This window comes from Stegostoma tigrinum, chromosome 29 (assembly GCF_030684315.1).
Source record: "Stegostoma tigrinum isolate sSteTig4 chromosome 29, sSteTig4.hap1, whole genome shotgun sequence".
In the NCBI taxonomy this organism is placed as follows: domain Eukaryota; kingdom Metazoa; phylum Chordata; class Chondrichthyes; order Orectolobiformes; family Stegostomatidae; genus Stegostoma; species Stegostoma tigrinum.
In genome coordinates, this window is record NC_081382.1 from 38817063 (window position 1) to 38830573 (window position 13511).

At 41.8% G+C, this 13511-nt stretch overlaps 1 protein-coding gene across 1 annotated transcript in view; it reads right to left on the reverse strand.

Annotated features, from left to right (window-relative positions):
- LOC125465274 (uncharacterized) overlaps positions 1-13511 on the reverse strand; it is a 34105-nt gene that overhangs the window by 18516 nt on the left and 2078 nt on the right. Inside the window, exons 2-3 of the mRNA XM_048558555.2 lie at positions 5671-5771; positions 4744-4787 (exon numbers count right to left, since the gene is read on the reverse strand). Of these exons, the coding sequence (XP_048414512.1) occupies positions 4744-4787; positions 5671-5761 (135 nt within the window). The 5' untranslated portion in view covers positions 5762-5771. The remainder of the gene's footprint in view (positions 1-4743; positions 4788-5670; positions 5772-13511) is intronic.

Sequence of the window (13511 nt, forward strand, 5' to 3'; positions counted from 1 at the left end):
GCCTCTTTCTGTACTCTACATTCTGTGCAGGAGATGTTGTTGTGCAGTGGGTTGAAACCCTCCCTATAGGCCAAAGCTCTGGGATTGAAGCTGAACAGGGAAGAGAGCAAGATAGATAATGCCCTACATATCCAGGAGGATTTCTGTAGCTGCTTCAGAATTAACCTTTGTGGCACAGAGATGAAGTTCAGGAGAGAAATCAAAAACAGTAACCAGGTTTCTCCCTTCGTGAAAGCTGGATGACTACAGCCCATTCTTTATTGTAATGCCTCCTACTGTCAAATAGCTCAACCACACTCTCGATCCTGACAGTATTATGGAAAGAATATCCATTTGGGAAGATGCTGCTGGTGGAACCAAATTCCACTGCTAGAAGCTAGGAGAGAGACGGGGGGGCAGAAGACAAACAAACAAAAATTAAAGTCAAAAATCAATCTGATATTGGAACCTCAAGAACCTGGGAGACGTTCATCAGTTGCAATGAAGACAGAAGTTGCTGGAGAAACTCAGCAGGTCTGGCAACATCTGTGCTGAGAAGAAACATCATGGTCTCAAACTGTTAACTTTGCTTTCTCTTTTTCACTGGAGCGTAGGAAGTTGGGAGGCAGTCTTATATAACTTTATGAAATAATGAGGGGCATAGATGGAGTTAATGACGTTTTTGTTTCCTCTAGGATGGGGGATTTCATGACTAGGGCACATTAAGGAGAGAGGAGGGAAATTTAAAAAAAAGACATGAGGGGCAACTTTCCTACAGTACATTTCACTCTGGAATGAGCTTCCTGAGGAAGTGGCAGATGTGGGTGCAATTACGAAAATTTAAAAACATTTGGAGAAATACATGAATAAGAAATGTTTGGGGGGATATGGGCCAGGAGCAGACAGATGGGAGTAATTTAGCTTGGAATTATGGTTAGCATGGACTGGTTGGAACGAAGGATGCGTTACCATGTTGTATGACTCTGAATCTATGCTGCCAGACCTGCTGAGCTTCTCCAGCATTCTCTGTTGTTTGTTTCAGGTCTTCACCATCTACAGTCCTGTGTTTTATTGTCATATGTTGCAAAGCGATTGAGTCACATTGGCTACAGCGAACAAGTGCTGCAAATTCTGCCAAAAAAAAGCAAAGCTCACAAAAATGGGCAAGTTCAGTCTTGTTAATATTCCAATTAACATAGTGACCTCCAATTGAAGTTTAATTCAGACAAGACTGAGCCTTTAACAAACCACAAAGTACACACTATTTATTTAGGGCACTTGACAGATTCACTGCTGCAGTAACATTTGTTTTGCCCAGTTTAGAATTTTGACTCATTTGTTAACATAGATTATAAAGCTGGGTTAATCTGACCCAATTACATGTAATACATAAAAAAATTCACTGACTGAAGAAAAGCATTTATTACTTGGAACAAGCCAAAATACTTGCCAATTGTTACAAAATGAGCATGACAAATGACCATTTCACTTCCTGTTTTCCACACTTACTTCAGGACTGGGCCAGAATACAATGCAAAACATTTTTTAAAAATTATTCTTTCACAGGATTTAGCCGTCACTGGCTGTCCCTCCCTAATTGTTCTCAAAGGTGGTAGCGAGATGTTTTCTTGAACTGCTGCTGATCTTGGGGTGTAGGCACACTCACAGCGCTGTCAGAGAGAGCTTTGACAATTTTGATCCAGTGGCAGTGAAGGAACAATGATAGTTTCCAAGTCGGATGGTATATGGTATGGAAGGGATTTGCAGATGATGGTGTTCACATGTTTCATCTGCCCTTGTGCTTCTCGGTGGGAGAGGTCACTGGTCTGGGAAGTGTGGTCTTATTTTGATGAAAGCTCTGATCAGACTGCATTGGGATTATTATGTTCTTTTCAGGGAATCCACCCAAGCATTGGTGCCTGTGAATTACAGCACGGATGAACCAGGATGATACAGGGGCTAAAAGGGTATACTCCCTTGTGTATGGAAAATTAGGAGTGTCAACATAAATGAAGTGTTAAAGATGATTAATAGATTAATAGAGCAGATGAAGAGAAACTATGTATTTGTTTAGGTAAGACCAGAACAACAGGGCATGACATTCAAAGTGGAGCCAAACCATTCAGGGGTGATGTCAGGACGACGAATTAATAATTCATAGAGCCAAGTGAACATGGATCACAGGGTCAAATCCTATCAGGGCCGCCAGTTCAATCTGAACTCAATTAATAATATATCTGGAATTGAAAGCTAATTTCAGTAACAACAGCTATGAAACTACCAGAGTTTGTAAAAACCCATCTGGGAGTTGTCTTACCTAGTCTGACCTACTCATGACTCCAGATGCATGATAATATGGTTGACTTTTAACTGACCTCGGAAATGGCCCATCAAACCAATCAGTTCAAGAAGCACTCAGGACTGGGCAACCAAAACTGATTTTCGCAACAGTGCCCACATCCCATCAAAGATGAAGCTAAAAGCATATTGGAGATCTGGAACAGTCTCCCCTCCAAAGAATATTGTTGAGGCTACAGTCCATTCAAGATTTCAAAACAAAGATTGAAGTAATCTTCGGAGGCAGAAGTGCAAAAGCATTGAGCTATCTGGAACCAACAGCAACTTGGATTTAGAGATGGTCTTCAGGGAGAGCTTGCTACTGGAAACAAAATTGCCTTGGTAGTAGGAGATAGAAGGTGGTAGCAGAGGGTTGTTTATCAGGCTGGAGGCCTGTGACCTGTGGTGTTCCACAGGGATTGGTGTTGGGACCACTGTTGGTCATCATTTATATAAACAACATAGATGGGAATTTAGGAAGCACAGTTTGTAAGTTTGTGGATGACACCAAAATTGGTTGTATTTTCACCATTGAAGAATATTATCTAAGATTACAAAGGGATCTTGATCAATTGGGCCAATGAGCTAAGGAATTACAGATGGAGTTTAGTTTGGATAAATGCAAGGTATTGTGTTTTGGCAAGGCAAACTGGAGTAGAGCTTGTACAGTTAATAGTAGGGCCACAGGTAGTGTTGTTGAACAGAGATCTAGGGGTTTTAGGTGCATAGATCTTTGAAGTTGCATCACAGGTGGTTAATAAGGCATTTAGCATGCTTGCCTTCATTGCTCAGACCATTGAGGATAAGAGTTGGGATGTCATGCTGAGGATGTACAGACATCGGTGAGGCTTCTTTTGGAGCACAGTGTACAGTTCTTGTCAGCCTGTTATAGGAAGGACATTACTAAACTGGAGAACTTGCTAGGATGTTGTCAGGACTGGAGGTTTTCACTTATAAGAATAGGCTGGGACCTTTTTCACTGGAGCATAGTATGTTGAGGGGTGACCTTATACAGGTTTATAAAATCATGAGGGGTATTGGTAAGATGAATAGCAAAGGTCTTTTGCATAGGGTGGGTGAATTAAAAACTAGGGGGCATATTTTTAAGGTGAGAAGAGAAAGATTTAAAGAGGACCCGAGGGTCAACATTTTCACACAGTGTGGTTCTTATGTGGAATGAACTGCCAGTGAAAATGGTAGATGCGGGCACAGTTATAACATTTAAAAGAAATTTGGATAGGTACATGAGTAGGAAAGTTTTAGGGGAATATGAGCCAAATGCAAGTGCATGGGACTCGTTTAGTTTAGGAAACTTGGCCAGCGTGGACAAGGTGGACCGAATGGTCTATTCCAAGTTGTATAACTATTGAGTTTTCTTGAACAAAATGTGATACTAAGGCACATGAAAAGATAGTAGGTGGGATGATTGAAGCTTGATTGGGAATGTCTTTGAGAAGATAAAAGCAGAAGAGATGTTCAGAATGAAGGAACTTCAGGGCTTAGGGAACATAGGTTTTAATCACATGTCCATTGAAAACATGCCAATGTTCCACAGAAGGCCATCAGTGAAGGAGTAGAGTGTGCTAGGAGGGCATAGGGCTGGAAAAGTTACAGACTGAAAAGATTTGAAAACAAGGAGAATGAAGCTTGAAGGGAATAGGATTTAAACTGTATTCAGAGTGGTTTTCCCAGTAACGAATTGCTCAAGTCTTTCCAGTTGACCCACAGTCCCCATCTCCTTGAACTTGGCTAATCAGCTTTGTATGGAATTTTGTCAAATACATTTTGGGAGTTCTATGTTTATAGGTTTTTCAATGACATTGTGAGCTCACTAAAGCCAAATACATTGCTCAGAAAGACATCCACCTTTTGAGTACATCAAGACTGCTTTTCTTTTCATATAATGCACATCATCCTCAAAGTTGTATAGGAGGCAAAGAGAGAATGAAAGAAGAGACAAACAAGGAGAGAATTGTTTTGTATTGTCCACTCTAATCTCACACGACATTACCTGGAATGCTACAAGGTCATAGAGTTGTACAACATGGAAGGAGACTATTCAGTCCATCATTTATTTGAAAGGGTTATCCAATTGATCCCACTCCCCTGCTCTCTCTCTTTCTTCTAGGCTGGGAAAATCAGCATGTTTGACTGCTAACAGCATTGACTGAAGGTCAGGATGAGATTGTATTTTTGACAGAATAAGGCAGAGTGATAATGATTCCACAAACAGATGAAATTCCGAATGAGGGAGGTGAAATATACTATGCTGACTGTATTCTATAAAATATGAATTTCTATAGAGCGTGGTAGAACTGGTAAGGGCTGGGGCAGTTAGGTTTACCCCCCGCATCTCTCATGAGGTAGGATAAATAACTTTTTCTTTCAAGAATGCATCATGTAACCATCTGAGAAAAGTGCACTCACCACTGATTTGGCCTCTTGAAGATTGTCTAAAGCCAAGCCCACTTCTGCAAGTTAACAATGTTAGAAATAGACAAACTTAAAAAGCAAACACATCGCAACACCTTGCACAAACAAAAACTTAGGTTCTTGCCATTCATCAAGCTGTGATTCTGAGATTGGCAGTATAACAATTGGAAATCAAATTGATAACTTCCATGCCAGCTGTACTGCATATATTACAGCTACAAGCAGGAACTGAATTGGTCTTGCCTGGGCTGGGATTGTCTCATACAATATGGAGGTGCCATTATTGATGGAATTTGGTCGATTTGATCTTTGAGGATGGATTCGGTTCCCTGACTGGGTTGGAGATCAATTTTCCAGCATATTTTCCCTCATTAACCCTGTTTTCCAACACCCCCACCCCATATCAGGTAATTATACAATTATGGAACTTGTGGTCAAGAAAGGAAAGGGTTGGAAAGGGGGGTATTACGTTTAATCATGACATTCAGCCATCCTGAATGTGGGCCAGACTTGACAACATTATGCAACATTAGACGTGAAGTAATCAGCATGGAACTCAACGATCTTATTTATGCCTTTATTTACCTTTGGCTTAACACGGAATCGTACTGGTTATTTTGATCCAGTGACACAGATAGTGTTCTAGATAAATATAAATGTCAACTTTAAAACAATATATGAAATATTTGAATTATACAAATCCAAAATACTGTGGGGGATCCTGAAGAACAGGAAAAAGACAAAGTGCGAGAGAAATCTACGGAGAGGAAAACAGTTAATGATAAATTTGATGGAACTCCTCTTCTGAACCATAGTTTTCATCACTATCTATCTTTAGCTTATCTTATAGAGAGGACATAGCATTTATATTATAGATTACCATTCAATTACTTTCCATGCTAGAAGATATGATGAACTTACCATCAAGCCTGCTAGGACTTTCCATCCTAAGTGGGACAATTGCCCTGATGGAAGCTCCAAGTTGCCTGTTCCTACTCAATTTCCATTCCATGCCCAATGTTCTAATGAAAGAAGATTAAAAGACTGACATTCATATATCATCTCATCATCGCTCACATCCAGCTCCCAGACTTATATAAATGATAAATTACTTTGAAATCCAGTTACTGTGGCCATAGATTGAAGCTATTTTGTACAATGTTCCAGAATGAGCTAAAAACATTAAATTATTTTATTCCTTCAGTGGCATTGTTTGAAAAAACAATGATGCCAAAGACATCAACTGGGACTTACTAAGCACAATCCTGAATGAACAGCTGAAGCCTCAGTTAAATGTCTCACTCAACAATGTACACACCCATGGCTTGTTGCTCTACAATTAGTGCTTGTGTCTTAACAAGCTTTGTACTCCTACAGTTCTGACTTCTTGCACACACACAACTCTTTTCATTTTTAAACTGGCATCCGTGGACCCAGCCATTGAGACTCCAAGCTCTAGAAATCCCTTGCAGAATGCCTTTGCCTTCTTCTCCTCCATTAAGTTGCTCAAAACCCTAATTCTGTCCTAATAGTTCCTCATGTAGCATGGTAGCTAATTTTGACTGATAATATACCATGTGCTGTTTTATGACATTAAATATGTGAAAAATATGTAGGCTGTTTTTAAATTGCAAACAAAAAAGCAAAGCAGACATCTAAATAAAAAGTAGATTTTTACCAAGTTGAAGATAATTAAAATAATGTTCATGGGAGGCATTTCCCAAGTTTTAAACATTAGAAGTTACATTGTATTCATAGCTTTCACAATAGTGAATATATAACCACAAATTATAAAAGAGGTTGCATTGATCGGTCTAAGAGCCAGGTTTAACCAGAATTGGACACAATTGACTTGACGATAGGAGACAGAGAGTGCTGGTAGAGGGCTGTTTTTCAGACTGGAGGCCTGTGACTAGTAGCGTCATACAAGGATCAGTGCTGGTTCCACTCCTTTTTGTCATTTACATAAATGATTTGGAAGTGAATATAGGGAGGTATGCTTAGGTTTGCAGATGGCACTAAAATTGGTGGTATCATAGACTGTAAAGAAGGCTGTCTCAGAGTACAAAGGGACTTTGATCAGATGGGCTAATGGGCCGAGGAGTAGCAGATAGAGTTCAATTAAGATAAATTTTAGTAAGGCAAACTGGGGCAGGACTTACAGTTAATGGCAAGGTCCTGGGAAGAATTATTGAACATAGAGATCTAGGGACACAGGCGCATAGAACCTTTCAGCTAGACAGGGTGGCGATGGCAGCATTTGGCATGCTTGCCTTCATTGGTCAGTGTGCTGAGTATAGGAGTTGGATGTCTTGTTGTGGCTGGACAGAACATTGGCGTGGCCAATTTTCTAGAATACTGCGCTCCCTGCTATACGAAAGCTGCTGTTAAACATGTGGGGTTCAGACAAGATTTACAAGAATGTTGCCAGGGTTGGAGGGTTTGAGCTACAGGGAGAGGCTGAGTAGGCTGGGGCTTTTCTTCCTGGAGTGTCAGAGGCTTACAAAGTCATGGACAAGTTATTTTTCCCAGGGTAGTGCAGTCCAAAGCTAGAGGGGCATAGGCTTAAGGTGAGAGCGGAAAGATTTAAAGAGGACCTGAGGGGCAACATTTTCATGCAGAGGTTGGTCTGTGTATGGTAAGAGCTGCCAGAGGAAGTGGTGGAGGTTGGTACAGTTACAACATTTAGAAGGCATCTGGATGGGAACATGAATCAGAGGGATATAGGCCAAATGCTGGCAAATTGGACTAGATTAATTTAGGATATCTGGTCGGTATGGACAGGTTTGACCAAAAGATCTGTTTCTGTGCTGTAAGACTCAGTGATTCTGCTGCAACATTGTATGTGGCATTGTGATGTGCCTCACTACAGTCGCAATTGCAGCTTCTATTTGCAATATGCATGTACAGTTCATGTCAAACATTCTTGGGTGCACTCAGCTCATTTTCCACAGGGTCCAGCCCTTTGGTTTCAGACAGCAGGACAGCCTTAAAGAGTGACTTTTCACCACTGAACCTTTGCAGTGGCTGTCCCAAGTTTTAACATATCTTTCAGCAAGTCGTCCTGAACTTTGGAGCATGGCAGTCTGCAACATGAGGCCATGAACAGCTCCATCATTAGGAGGCCAGCAAAACTTGGGCAGATCAAAGGACATCTTTCACTCAGTTGATGGTCCTCCAGCAGTAAGTTACGTTTGTTCTGGTTCTTCGTCCCTGGGATAGGACTGTAAATCACTGAATTCAGTGCGACAGGGTGCCAGTTCCTCTATTGGACTTGAATGCAGAGTTTTCTGTTAACCTCTGTGCCACCAACTTGGTCACAGCTGACACTTGGACAGCTAAGGTAAACAACATTCCCATCCATCAAACAGAACATAAAGGTCAGATACAGCTGAGTTTCTAGCGTCTCTCAGGATGATTAAGAATCTGAATGCTCAGATCAAAAAAAAAATGCAGTTAAATGCCCAACAACTCGGATTGGTCACTTAAAATTGGTTCTGTGAACTTGCCATCCCCAGGGTTGAAATAAATTCACTTTGTAACGTGGTATGCAAAACACAGCTTTGAAAATGCACCATTTTATCTACGCACAGTTGGCCTGAAAAGTCATTCAAAGCCACTTGACACAGTTTGTTGATTTTTGCCTGGAAATGCGTCAAATTCAGGCGCGTTGCTGGGTAATATATTTAACAGGGCTCATAGGAGGGGACAACTCAGTTATCTTAATTATCTTCAACTCTGGATGCACATCCCTGGTTTGCCAAATTGACACTCTACACCAGCACCAACAATTTGTATTTATACAGCACCATTCACCTTGGAATAAAATCTAGTGCTAGCACAGTATGCCCTTATTTTGAGGGGGTTGGAGTATGAGAGTAGGGAAGTCTTACTGTAACTGTACAAGGTGCTGGTGAGACCTCATCTGGAGAACTGTCAGCAGATTTTGTCCCCTTATTTATGTAAAGGTATCATTTCATCTGAGGCAGTTCAGTGGAGCTTCACTAGGCAGAGGCTAAACAGGTTGAGACTCTACTCACTGGAGTTTAGAAGAATGAGAGGGGACTTCAGTGAAACATGTAAGATTTTTAAGGGGCTTAAGGGTAAATGCTGAGAGGATGTTTCCCCTCATGGGAGAGTCTAAGAGAGGAGCACATAGTCACAGAAGAAAGGGCTGCCAATTTAAGACTGAAATGAGGAGGAATTTCTTTCCTCAGATTGAGTGTCTTTGGAACACCTTGCGGTGGAGAGCTGTGGATGCAGTGTCTTTATGCATATTGAAGGCTGAGATGAAGGGTCTAGGCCCGAAACGTCAGCTTTTGTGCTCCTAAGATGCTGCTGGCCTGCTGTGTTCATCCAGCTCCACACTTTGTTATCTTGGATTCTCCAGCATCTGCAGTTCCCATTATCTCAGATTCTTGATCAATTGGGGAATCAAGGCTTATGGGGAAAATGCACAAATGTGGATGTAAGGAATGTCGGATCAGTTGTGATCCTATCGAATGGCATGGGATGCTTATTCCTCAGCCATTTGAATTTGAGGAGGTCATGAGAGAGATGTGTCCTACTTTTGTGTCATGAGTTGAGATAGATTACCTTGGATTCAAGGTCTCAAAATGTTCCAGTGGATTATTCCTCACTTCCCATACCCTGAACTGTTCCTTTACTTGCCTAATCATGAGATAATCTGTGCCAATCCCAGAGATCAAATAGAAAACTTTAGATGCTGGCCTATTACGTAACATGCTCTCATGCAATATTAGATTAGATTCCCTACAGTGTGGAAACGTGCCCTTTGGCCCAACAAGTCCACACCGCCCCTTGAAACGCCCCACCCAGACCCATCCCTGAGCACTACGGGCAATTTAGCATGGCCAATCCACCTAGCCTGCACATCTTTGGACTGTGGGAGGAAACTGGAGCACCTGGAGGAAACCCACGCAGACACAGGGAGAATGTGCAAATGCCACACAGTTACCCGAGGCTGGAATTGAACCTGGGCCCCTGGTGCTGTGGGGCTGCAGTGCTAACCACTGAGCCACCGTGCCGTCCTATATTGCTTAATTTAAAAACGAGCTAGAATAAAAACTTGGAACAATTAAATTCAGGGATGTGTACAGGACCAGAATTGGAAGAAAGAGCATTCTCAGACAGTTCAAGGACTGGAGGTGGTTACAAACATTGGGAGAGATGAGGGATTTGAAAGAAAAGATATGAATTTGAAAATCTAGGAAGGATCTGGAGCATATGAGGCTTGTAATAATCAAATGTGTTCAGTTTTCATCACGTCACATCCATGGGCTGCTAAATGCTTTGGAATACTGTGCCTGATGTTTGTGAGCCTTTCTTCCTATCCACTTGAGCTCGGGGCATTATTGACTGCTCCCAATCACATCTGTTTGCATAACCCTGGCCACCTGACACAGGCCCAGCTCAAACAAGTTGCAGACCTGCCAATGAATCAAGAAAAGTCACAGGCAGCTATAGTCCTCTTAAGTGTGGCCTGAGAGATTGGTACTTAAGGCACCCAATTCAGACCAACCAAAATATTCGAACTGAACTGGACGAGGAAGGGGCAGAAATTAGTAAATGATCAATTATTAATATGAGGGCAGCACGGTAGCTCAGAGGTTAGCACTGCTGCCTCACAGCACCAGGGACCCGGGTTCGATTTCACCCTCAGGCGACTGTCTGTGTGGAGTTTGCACATTCTCCCTGTGTCTGTGTGGGTTTCCTCTGGGTGCTCCAGTTTCCTCACACAATCCAAAGATGTCCAGGTTAGGTGGATTGGCCATGCTAAATTGCCTGCAGTGTTCAGGGATGTGTAGATTAGGTGGTTTATAGGGGATTGGGTCTGGGTGGGATGCTCTAAGGTTCGGTGTGGAATTCTTGGGCCGAAGGGCCTGTTCCCACACTGTAGGGATTCTATGATTCCATGAAATTCAAGGAGGTATACTTGCAATTCTTCAGCCTGCCCAACAACCCCCACGGGCTTCCCTGACAGTGGGGTTTCAAGGATGAGCATCACACCACCTTATAATGTGAGCCCTTGCACTGCCCAACAATTACTGGAGAGATCAAAGAAGTCAGGAAGATTGGGCGCTTGCTCAAGGTAGATGCAAGCTATAGCCCAACCTACTGCACCGTCCCTTCTTCACTAGTGATCCAGAGATACAGTTTGCCCTCCTTTTAACAATGTGTGCTCTTTTGAAAAAATGAGTATTCCCCAGTGGAGAGGGTGAAAATTAGGAATCCTTCTTAATCTTCTGCCTTTTACTTTGGGGTTGCTAGGCTTTTGTTGCATAGTCCACATAAATGCTCAACATAGCCTCAGGAGCCGATCTGGGCAGTCTGGGATTTGGGGAAAAATCTCCCAATTATCAATTAAAGAAAAACTGGGAGAGATGTAACACGGGCTGCACATTTAATTATTCACCTGTTTTATAAGATCAGGAGAAACAGAAGAGTAGTAGATCCCTCGAGTCTGGTCCTCCATTCAGTGAGATCATGACTGATCTAATTGTGGCCATTATTCCATTTCCCACCTGCCCCCACTGCCGTAAATCTTGACTTCCTTGTGGATCAAAAATCTGTCCAACTCAGCCTTGGATATCTTCAATGACACAGACTCTACTGCTTCTTGGGAAGAAAAGACTAAAAGCCAATGGAGAGATGAAATGCCTCCCCACCTCAGTCTTAAATGTGACATACCATATTTTAAAGCAGTGTCCTCCAATCGTCCACAAGGGGAAAGCAATTTTTTTCAGCATCTACCCTGGCGATTCCCATAGCATCAAGAAACAGTGTTGAACACCCTTTGCATTCCCTATAGAATTTAAATCTTCACTTCAAAAGTTTGATGGTGCCAGATGTCAAGGTCTGGTTTAAGATTGATCCGTCAAGTGAAGCACTAGCCCTTCCTAAGCTCCTTGACCCCAAAAATCATCAGAATAATAAATATAAATAATAATTAAGACATCATGAGTGGCGCTTTGAGGGACATATTGTTGATACTTTGAGCTGCACGTAATCCTCAAATTACAGAGTCCCGATTGATATGGATTTTTTAAACTATTCACTCATGGGATGTGGGCATCACTGGCTCGGCCAGCATTTAATACCCACCCCTAACTGCCTTGAGAACATGGTGGTGAGCCGCTTTCTTGAACTGCTTTAGCCCACTTGTTGCAGTTAGATCACCCCCCATGTTGTTTGGAAGCGAATTCCAGAATTTTAACCCAGTGACGCTGAAGGAACACTTGAATATTTCTCCAAGTCAGGATGATGAGTATCTTGGAGGGGAACTTGCAGGGTGACGATACTCCCATTTATCTGCTTTCCTTGTATACTGATCATGGGTTTGGGAGGTGCTGACTGTGGATCTTTAGCAAAGCTATTCATCAGATAAAACAGTTAGGATTTTCTTCTGAACAAATAATTCCATTCTCAGACATTGGCCTTGTAAAGAAAAGTCAGTCTCCATTTTAAGAACCTTGTTCATCTCAAAACCATTCACAGCCCTCTTATCTTCCAAGTATACATAAAACTATCAAGAGAAATGCCAAGTTAAGGTTCTATTTTCAAGGCTCAAAAGATAATGTTCAGTTAGACACCAGAAAATATACAAAGCAGACTGCGAACAATAGTTCTTTCATTTTCATACATGGAGCTGCAATCAATCTCTTCAAAAGGAATAAGAGAGTAATTAAATCTACATCCTCCATTGTTACAGCACTGCACAACAGTGCACTAATACGCTGAGCTTCCCGCACTCTGGAAGTTTCATGAAAGGTTCATTGAGTCCTCAAATTTAAAACGCGCAGCATTAGTTCTGGAAGCTGCTTGAAATTCACCCATAACCTCCCTTACACACACTGTGCAAAAGTCTTTCAAAGTGACAATACTATTTTCCCTAGAACAACATCTCGCATTTTTGTAGTGCCTTACCTCTTGTAAAACATCCCAAGGTTCTCCATGAGCATGGTCAGATGAAAGAAATGACACCACAATAGATAGACACATTTCAACTACTGACCAAATTCTTGATCAAATGGTTTCGTAATAAAGAAGACAGAGGGTGAGAGCCAGATTATACAAGCAAACTAGAAAAAAAACACCATAAAACCAATTTATTGGGATGCTGGAACTCTGAAATGAAAATGCAAAGTGTTCATGAAGAGTCAGTCTCACCATAAATGTTGCCAGACCTGCAGAGTATAAGACCATAAGAAACAGGAACTAGGCCATTTGGCCCCTCAAGCCTGCTCCACCATTCAATAAGATCTTGACTGATGTGACATTCCTCAGTCCACTTTTCTGTCCTTTCCTTGTAACCCTTAATTCCCCAGCTGATCAAGAATCTATCCCAGCTTTATATATATACAAGGACTCTGCCTCACTGCTCACTTTGGCAAGGAGTTCCCAAAAAAAGAAGAAATTCCCCCTCATCCCTGTATTAAATTGGTGTTTCTTATTTCTGAGACAATGCCCTTTGGTCCTCGGCTCTCCCATGAGAGGAGACATACTGTGAGAATTTACCCAGTCAGGCCTTTAAGGATGCTATGCATATGTTCAACATTTTTTTTATTATTATGCAAAGAAACACAACTTCGGTGGAGATTCAGACCACCCATAATGCTTACAAACTACTATCATACACCAGGTTTTTATAAACGTTCACCCAGCTGAAACCAACACACCAGAATATATCAAATGAACAAAGGACATTATTCCCTTTCATCCAGTGCAGGGTTTAAATTCCA